The sequence below is a fragment of the Fukomys damarensis genome, unplaced genomic scaffold (assembly GCF_012274545.1).
Source record: "Fukomys damarensis isolate Sample0158 unplaced genomic scaffold, DMR_v1.0_HiC HiC_scaffold_25, whole genome shotgun sequence".
In the NCBI taxonomy this organism is placed as follows: Eukaryota; Metazoa; Chordata; class Mammalia; order Rodentia; family Bathyergidae; genus Fukomys; species Fukomys damarensis.
The window spans coordinates 7,142,339-7,152,165 of NW_022900937.1; the positions used below are offsets into that span (position 1 = coordinate 7,142,339).

The window sequence follows — 9,827 nt, forward strand, 5'->3', positions numbered from 1 at the left end:
TTTTTTTTTTTTTTTTTGAACTGGGGATCGAACTCGGGGGTCCTTGTGTTTGCAAGGCAGGTGGCAGAACCACAGAACTAAATCTCCGGCCCAATACATGTCATTTGTTTCCTTCCTTTTGTAAGGCTGGCTAAGGGTATATTGCTCTCATTTATCCTTTCAAAGAATCAACTCTTTGATTCATTGATCCTGTGTGGGTATTCAATTTCATTGATTTCAATTTCACTGATTTCAGCTCTAATCTTTATGATTTATTTCCTTCTACATATTGTGGGTTTGGATTGCTCTTGTTTTTCTAGGACCTTGAGATGCATCATTCAGTTATTTATTTGGGATTACTCTCTGTTTTTCTAGTGTATGCGTTCGTGGCTGTTCATGGCTCCTAGAACTGCTTTCATTGTGTCCCACAGGTTTTGGTACGTTGTATTGCCATTGTCATTTGATTCTAAGAACGTTTTAATTTCTTGCCTGATTTCTTCTTTGATCATTGATTTATCCATTGTATGTAATCTACCCTCCACGTGTTTCCACAGAGTCTGTGGTCTCTTTTCATTTCTAGTTAGCTTCCTTTGTGATCTGACAGAATGCAGATTATTGCAGTTCATTTTTTTTATTCAGCCTCCAGTACCACAAAAAAAGTGTATCATTTTTTTATTCCGATGTGCTCTGTGGCATAAGATATGACGTACTATGGAGACGGTTCCATACCTTGTCGAGAATGTGCATTCTGACGTTGGATGAGACACTGTAGACAGTTCCCATTTGTTCAGTGGTATGGTTCTACTCGGGTATTTCTTTGTTGAATTTTTGTTTGGTTGACCTATTTGTGAGAGTCGGATATTAAAGTCTCCCCCTATGTTTAAATTGGTGCCTAGCTGTCATTTTATGTCAGGTGATTTTTGTGTTTTATGAAATCTGGTGCACTGATATTCAGTGCATATATATTTTTTTTTCCCCCCAGGACCTCATGCTTGCCAGGCAGGTGCAGTGCATTAGGGCTACATCCCCAGCCCACAGTGCATATATATTTGTAATTGTCATCACTTCCTGTTGAATTGTTCCCTTTACCATTACATAGTAACTTTCTTTGTTTCTTCTCGCCAATTGTGGTATGAAGTTCGCTTTGAGATTAAGGTAGCAGCTACTTCTGCCTGCTTCTGGGCTAGTTGCATAGGATATTGTTTTCCACCCTTTCTTTGTGGATAAGGTAGTTTCTCTTGTAGGTGCCGTGTATTGTAGTTGGGTTTGGGTTTTTACCTAATCTGCTCATCTGTGTCTTTTGATTGGGAAGTTGAGTCAATGTATATTATGGAAAGGTATTTGCTGGTTCCTATCATATTATTTTTTTCAGTGCTGATTCCTTTCTATTTTACTTTCATTTACCCTGCCAGTTAGATATATCCTCTCCTTCAGCCTTTTTGCTGCTGTTAGCCTCACTCTCTCTGTTTAGAATTCCCTCAAGTATTTTCTCCAATGCTGGCTTAGTCATGAGTCTCTTTAGATTCTTTTTGTCATGGAATGTTTTTATTTCTCTGTTGGTTTTGAAGGATATTCCAGGATATAGTCACTTTAGTAGTTTTTAATTATATTGTTTTGGCGTTTAGTTCTAAACTAAACTCATTTGGAATTTCTCTGAATGTTGTGAAGTAAGGGTATATGCACACGTATATGTGTATTCATACATATGCACTTAAGTAGATGATGTATGTTCATATATACCTCCATATAAGCTCAATAATTTTCAGCAGATTATTTATATTTTATATATTTATTATATATATATTGCATATTATAGTTATTTTGGATACTTTTAACATAAGCTAAATTCTTACACATATAGATTCCTATATATTCTTCTTATCCTATTAATTTTACTTACCTTCCATTTCTATGCCAATACTACTGTTTTAAATCAGTACAGTTTTGTATCTAAAACTCCAGTAGAAGCTGCCCCCTCATTTTACTTCTTGGTCCATATTCTTTCTTAGATTAATTTTAGAATCTGCTTGAGAAATTCCCTACCCAAAACTCATTAGCATTTTGTTTAGTATTTCAATGTAATCATGATTATGAAACTCATTAAATGGTTAATAAGTCACTAAATTCAATTAAAAATGAAATAAAAACTAGTATGAGAAATAATAAGTGGGTTTTAAAGATCAAAACAAAGAGGACAATATGCTATAAAGAAGCAATAATATTGTTTTCCTTTTGCCCCTTTTAAAACTTTTCAAAATGGCAATCAGAAAATCCAGTCATAAAGGGAATAATTATGAAGGCAGTTTATGCCTCAAGCAGTGGACACCAAAGTTTTTAATGTGTGTGTAATGAACGACAAGCCCAGACAGAGACTAAAATCTCTGTGCAAATTCCTGGAGAAAAGCCAGAGTACTGTTACGCCAGAGGGGTTTTTCCTGTCATTTCCCTTTGAACTGTAAAGTGACACGGAGAGGGACGCATTCCCAGGAAGGGGGGCTCAGCAGGCAACCACAGAAGAATCTAATGTACAATTTTTAGTTCAGACTCAAGGAAAAATAATTTAAAGTAATCAACCTTAGTCCTTTGGAAAGCAGGCCCAACAGACTACCAGAATGTTGTTGTTGTTGTTTTCATAGTAACCTGTGACGTTTCAGGGTTTGCTTTCCTGGCACTGGGTTCCTGGATAATTTAGTGTGGAGCTTTTTCCCAGCTGCCTTCCAGGAGCCCAGTGTGTGCCTGACCTGTGTGTTCTTAGGAAGCAGGACGTGATTCCCGTGATTCCATCTCTGTTCAGTTACCTCACAAACATAATGGAACTCCTACTGATGCTGCTGGAACGCCAAAGACCTCTCATGTTCTGTGACATTATGACCTAATAATAGTATTTTGTTAATAGCTTTGTGAGTTTCTTTTAATCCAATTCTACATAAATGTTTGAATAAAAGGTTAACCTCAATTTTTATTAAGTTTATTAATTTTCTCAGAAATAAATCTTGTTTATAAAATATTAAACATGACTTTAAATTTTTGAAATGCACTTCTCTTTATGTAGGCACAGTAACTATAAATATGTTTCTGTTTTCCTCAGACTAGAGTCCAAAAACTTATTTTAAATACATGGAATATTTTTGAACCTCTTCTTTTCGGTTTAGTTGGATCAGAAGTATCTGTTTCATCTCTTAAAACAAATGCTATTGGTAAGAATAATTAAGAGTACAGAAGGTATAAGATTCAAAAGTATTTAGGAAAACTATGAATGCCTATTATTTTTATTTACAGTATATAAGTAGCTATAAGAACCTTCTTCAAAAACTCCACATTAAAGCACTCTGCTCTTCCTGTGTTTGTTTACTTGATTGTTTGACTGGAGATAGCCGTGAATATCTTCCCTGAGTGATCTGAGGAGATAAATTAAGATTCTTTTCTGAGGGGAAATACTAGATAGCATCAGATGCTTTCTATTGCTTTCCTTTAAGTGTTTCTCCAAAAGTCTGACAGCTCAGAATTGAGTAGATTTGGGGCCAGGGATGTAGCTCAATGGCACCACGCCTGCTTTACAAGTGCAAGGTCCTGAGTTTGATCCCCGGTGCCAAAAGAAAAAAGAATTGAGTAAATTGGATTCCAAACTCACCAGTTCAGAAGTGAGCGTCTGTCATCTCTGTCATGCTCCACAGCAGTCCCACAAGTCATCTTTGGCACCTTATGGGCCAGCCTCAGTCATATTCGTATCCTTTACCAGTTATGTTTACTTTAAAAACAGAGGCAACAGCCTTAAAATGCTTTGCATTGTTTTAAAAAAATCATATCTCTAAGCATAAAGAACGGCTTCTTCCTAAATGCTTTGTTGCTTACATTTATTTTGATCTGTTGTAGGCACTTGTATCACTACCCTGTGTTTGGCAGTATGTGTCCGAATTTTAAGCACATTTGCAATGATGTGTTTCGCTGGTTTTAATTTTAAGGAGAAAATTTTCATCGCCTTATCATGGATGCCCAAAGCTACAGTGCAGGTAAAATACATTAAATTATTATAATATTTTTAGTTAGGCGACTTTTAAAAAAATTCTTAGTGAAAAATATTACTCCAGTCACAAAATGCTTGCTTAATTTACTTTACAATTTTAAAAGTGTTTATTCTGAAAATCAAAAGTGTACTTCTTGAATGAAAATATTGTGTCTATTTTCCTAAAATATAAATGATAATATAATAATATATCTGGAAAATGGAACTTTTTATTTCAGTACACATTATAGAGCCAACTGTTAGGATTTTAAAGTAGAGACACTTTTTGTTTTGGCACCGGTGATCAAACTGAGGACCTTGTACATGTGAGGCAGGCGCGGTACCACTGAGCTGCATCCCCAGCCTGCAACATGTATTTTTTAAGCTGTCCATTTCCACTCACTCCACCACATGAATATGTAAATGCCTTTTATTATACCTTTGTTTTTCTTGGAGACAGAGCCTCAGTATGTAGCTCAGACTGGCCTCAAGCTCACTATGCAGCCCAAGTTGGCCTCAAACTCACAGTGATCTCCTGCCTCAGCCTCCTGAGTGCTGGGATTACAGGCCTGTGCCACTATGCCTGGCTGTATACATTTATTTTTATGACTGATTAGTGACCAAATCCCCCAAAATACTATATAGGAAAAACAGGGACACGGTGTTTTTTGTTGTTTTGTTTTTGTGTCATTACTATTCCCTAGCATTAACACAGTGCGTGGCAGGCAGGAGGTGAATAGGCACTGCAAGCCTACAAAAGTGAATGGGTGGGTGAACAGGGAGCTGTCGTTTCGTCCTTGCCAGTGAGACTCTTCTCCCACTGAAAGATACTGCTACTGACTGTTCAACCTGGCAGCACCACAGCTTCATTTCCTGGAATTTTTTTCTTCATCACACTGCGAAACAGAATCTTACAAGTTTCCCTGCAACCACATTCTCCATTATCATGGTTAAGAAAGCAAACTGATGGGCCGTGGGTGTAGCTCAGTGGCACTATGCCTGCTTCACAAGCACAAGGTCCTGAGTTTGATCCCCAACACTGCAAAAACAAAGCAAGCAAGCAAACTAATAGGGTCTCGCTGTTTTGAGAACCATGTCATTTGCGTCCCACCTGAGGCAGCTTGCTTCTTCATCTCTCAGAGCCTTCCTTTTCTCATTTTACAGCAAGGTCTGTAACTGCATCTACTGCAGCACGGCGGGGCGGGGATTAAATGAAATCAGCACGTGAAGAGCTTAGCACAACTGCTGGCTCGTGGGGGAGCTCAGTTCGCTGGGTTGTTATTTCATCTTACCTTTGAGTGAATATAAATCATTACTTTTCTTTTTATTCATTTATTTCTTTATTTTTGGTACAGAGGATCAAACTCAGGTCCTTGCGCTTATGAGGCAGGCAGCAGAACCACTGAGCTAAATCCCCAGCCCACGTAACTTTTTGTTTTTAAGTTCTGCTGCAGGGAATAATAAATCTACAGAGGGAATATGTGCTATTCTCCCTCCTTCCAACCTACACTTGCAGTTTTGTTTTATTATCCAGACCTCCCTAAGCAGAAAAAAAGAAACAGGAAATAGACCACGCACTCACCAGGGTCCCACGATATTATCCCGTTCTGCCTGCTGCTTTGCCGGGCCCAGGCTGTGCTGTTGTCAGTGAAGAGAGTACCAAGCTAGTTCCAGGGACTGACAGAGGCTTTCTTCGTTTCCTTTTTCCTTTCAGTGCTGGAGAGTTAAATCGGGACCTTGTGTATGCTAGGTAAACTACCACTGAGCTGGGATTACAGCCCAAAATTAATTATTTATGCGGTCAAGTGAAACAACACAAGAGACTACAGTGTCCCTCCTATGAATGGAGTCAACAAATATTTTAAATTGAAAAAATGTTTTTCTTTATCCACTCCCTCCATTCTCTGCTCCGGAAGTAGAATGGGCCAGACTCCGTCCTTTCTCTTAACTCCTCTGTTTAGAAATACCAGTAACCATTAGAATAGGCAAAGGGGAGATAGCAAGAGGGTAAAGAATTTAGCACAAAAATGTCCAGATGAGTTTCCTGGTTGGATCCTGCTAAAGAAATAACACTAAATCTCAGAGTGGGTTTGCCAACAGGGTTAAGTGAGTTACTAAATGTAAAGCTTGGAGAAAGGTATCTGTGCCAAGTGCCGTATAACTGCATAGATATTATCAGTGTCACCATTTCACCATCATCACCCCGGAAGAGTAGTTTTTTACACTTTCGTGTTTAAAACCTTTTCTAAATTGTAAGGTTCTTTAGAGTTTGTTCTCTGTTTGGTTTCTTTTTGCCCTAGCACCCGGTACTCTGGCCAACTTGTATGTTCTGTAAAAAGCAAGTTGCCATGTCTGTAGTGATTGACTTGGGCTGTGGAAGTGACATTAAGTTGAGGGGTTCTCTTGCCTTAGTGTCCCATATCAGAGGTGGTATTTCTATCACCAGGCTGCTGTGGTCTGAATCTGAAAGGTCCCCGAAGGCTCATGCATTCAGAAGCCAGGCTCCTGAGTTGGGGTCGAAGCCCATCAGTATAATAAGTCACTGTGGGGCTTATGACGCAGTGGCATGATTGGGAAACAGTGGACCCTGAGGAGGTTGGGCCTAACTGGAGTGGATGACAAGGCTCTGACCTTGGGGACTCTATCTTTTTTGTTTTGTTTTGTTTGTTTTTGTTTTTGTTTGTTTTTTTTTGAGACAGGGTCTCATTATGTAGTTGAGACTGACCTGGAACTCACTATGTAGCCCAGGCTGGTCTTGAACTCACAAGGTGATCCTCCTGCCTCAGCCTCCTGAGTGCTGGGATGACAGGCGTGCACCACCATGCCCGGCTTGGGGACTCTATCTTGTCCCCAGCCACTTTCCCTCCAGGTCTCTCATTCATGTTATTTCTCAGGTATTTTATCACAGTGACAGAATGTTAACACATGCTGTTGCTGCTGTACTTTGCAACTGTAATTTGTATTTCATCTCTAAAAATTTTAAGGCAATTTTTTGCCTAGATTAGTTAATACGAAGAAATAGAATTAGTAAGAAATTTGTTTCATGTCATTAAAAAATAAATATAATAGCAGCCGGGCATGGTGGTACACACCTGTAATCCCAGCACTCAGGAGGCTGAGGCAGGAGGATCGCTGTGAGTTCGAGACCAGTCTGGGCTATATAGTGAGTTCCAGGTCAGTCTCAACTACATAGTGAGACCCTGACTCAAAAAAACAAAAATAAATAAATAAATATAGGGCTGAGGGGTTAGCTCAGTGGTGCTACCACCTGCCTTACAAGTACAAGGTCCCAAGTTGATCCCCAACACCAATAAATTAATAAATACAAGAAAGTAAGTGTTAGTCACCTTTAAGTGATCATTCACCTCGCTGTGGCAAAACAGAATTCAAACTCAGTTTGCTGGATTCCAATCCTCTTGTGCTTGGTGCTGTATCACACACACACAAGAACAGTGAGCTGAGCAGCAAAGCCTTGTGTCCCCAGGAACCCTCGGGTTGTGCAGGGCCTTGGCAGCAGCCTGTGGTGCCCCGCAGGGTTCACTTGGAACTCAGAGGCCAGAGCCAGGCAGGCCCTGCCTGCAGGTACCGTGTACAAAGCGGCCCGACCCTGTACCATGACCAGTCCATTCCTCCAGGCCTGTCTTCTGGGAGGAGACAGAATTGGTGAGCAGCTGCTCAGCATCTTTCGTCTTCGTCTGACAGTTTAGTCCTAGACTGTTTCTTTCAACAGGATCATTTACTTGATTGCACCTTAGCTCTGATTAGCATCTCCCTTTACTCCCTGTCCTAAACACAGGCTGTCCTGGGTCCCTTGGCTCTGGAGACAGCACGGCTCACGGCCCCCCACTTGGAGTCATACTCGAAGGACGTGATGACAGTGGCGTTTTTAGCCATCCTGTTCACAGCCCCAAATGGATCTCTGCTCATCGGCATCCTGGGGCCCAGGATGCTCTCACACCACTCCCAACCCCAAGCGCCATAAAGCTGCACCTGCCGGGACGCAGGGGCCACTGATGTCATCGCTGCCTCGCACCTGCTCGTCTCAGTGAATTCTCTCAGGCAGGACACGGTGAAAGTACAAGTACATGTGGGGTGTACACAGGGCCCAGAGGGCACTGCCTACCTAACTTCTCCTCGGGGCTTTCCTTGGATCTGTTGCTTCCAACTACATTCGGTAATACAGCATTCCATGGAAGGCTCAGTGTCTCTGTATTTCAAGCCCAAAGCCAATCTGTAAATACACTGGGAAAGTTTGCTCACTAAGGCTGAATCCGTTATCATAATACAAACAAAGCAGAATGAAAACCAAACGAGCCACCTGCACAGAAGTGCACTGGCATGTTGGACCTGGTGAGAAGCCTGCATCTCCAGACAGAAGGAGAACTCCCACCCCATTAGTTCACTTCAAAAACTGATCTGAAAAAGAAAAACGATGACAGGAATAAAACACATCAACTTTAAGTGGGTCAGCTAAATAGATTTCAAGTTCTGTTTTTAGTGACGACCTGAATAAATGATGTTAAGGAAAAGAACCAGAGGTAGCCTTACACTACTAATGTGGTACACTTCAAAGGAAATCTAGTTACAGTTTTTAGATGAAAAATTACCTGTAGTTTCTATTTACAGAAATAAAGTCACAAATGAATAAAATATTGTATATTTTTATTGGTATTTTAAATGTAGGCAATAAAGGCAGCCTGCAGAAGTGAAAGATTAATAGATGACTGTCTTGAAAATTTTCTTTTTCTTAGCAATACAAATTTTTCCTCAGTTCTGGCTGAGGAAATCTGTGTATAAGCCTAAAGTTATCAAGTGTATCTTTACCCTTTTTTCACTATTTAGGGGATTTTTATTAAAGCTAGACTATTATAATCTGTAATTGCAGCACTTGGGAGGCTGAGGCAGGAGGGTCACCAGGTTTTAAGCTAATGTGGGCTACATAGTGAGTTCAAGGCCAGCCTGGGCTACATAGTGAGACCATGTCTCAAAAAAAAAAAATTATAAACTATGCTAGCTAGGCATGGTGGCTCACTCCTGTAATCCCAGCACTTGGGAGGCAGAGGCAAGAGGATCACTGTAAGTTGAGGCCAGCCTGAGCTACAGAGTGAGACCCTGTCTCACAAAAAACAAAAAATTATAAAGCTGAGCATGGTGGCACACACCTTTAATCCCAGCACTTGGGAGGCTGAGGCAGGAGGATAGCTGTGAGTTTGAGACCAGCCTGGGCTACATAGTGAGTTCCAGGTCAGTCTCAACTATACAGTTGAGACCCTGTCTCAAAAAACCAAAAAAGAAAAATTATAATCTTAAATTATACTTTCTTTTATCATATGTTTATAGTACATAATTACATTCATCTTGGGGGCTAATGCTTCCTTGCTCAGTGATTGCTTCTATTCTTGAAAACAGGACAGTCTGTTATGGCACACTAAAACACTACAAACAAGCTCAGGAAAGCTTTACGTTTGTATTCTGCTGAAAATCCTTTTTCCCAGAATCTATAAAACATTAGTGTATTTTTATATTCTACTACTTAGGTAGATCCTTTGTTTTCAAATCAGTAAGTAACCCAGGAAACATTCTATTTGCTAGGTGACATTTGCTAATACATACGGTTCAACATTTCCTTTCTTTTTAATATTTATTTTACACTTGACAAAGCCCCCCATACTACTTCGAGCCTTCCAGGTTTAGGTATTTGGTCCCTCCCCACTTTGAACAGTCAGCCAGCCGTGACCCCGTGCCCTGCCTGCCGGCTCGCGGCTGGAGCACGTGAGTGGGGTGCGGTGAGTGGGGAGGGCCGTGTCCGGGACGGCCGGGCACCTGGGCTCCCGGGTGGAGCAGC

At 40.6% G+C, this 9,827-nt stretch overlaps 1 protein-coding gene across 3 annotated transcripts in view; it reads left to right on the forward strand.

Annotated features, from left to right (window-relative positions):
• Slc9b1 (solute carrier family 9 member B1) overlaps positions 1-8,617 on the forward strand; it is a 53,899-nt gene extending 45,282 nt beyond the window's left edge. For all 3 annotated transcript variants that reach the window (XM_010641575.1, XM_010641574.1, XM_010641576.2), the window contains 3 exons: positions 3,068-3,176; positions 3,853-3,989; positions 7,779-8,617. In XM_010641575.1, coding sequence (XP_010639877.1) covers positions 3,068-3,176; positions 3,853-3,989; positions 7,779-7,964 — 432 coding nt within the window. In that variant the 3' untranslated portion in view covers positions 7,965-8,617. The remainder of the gene's footprint in view (positions 1-3,067; positions 3,177-3,852; positions 3,990-7,778) is intronic.
• Positions 8,618-9,827: the final 1,210 nt, after the last annotated feature.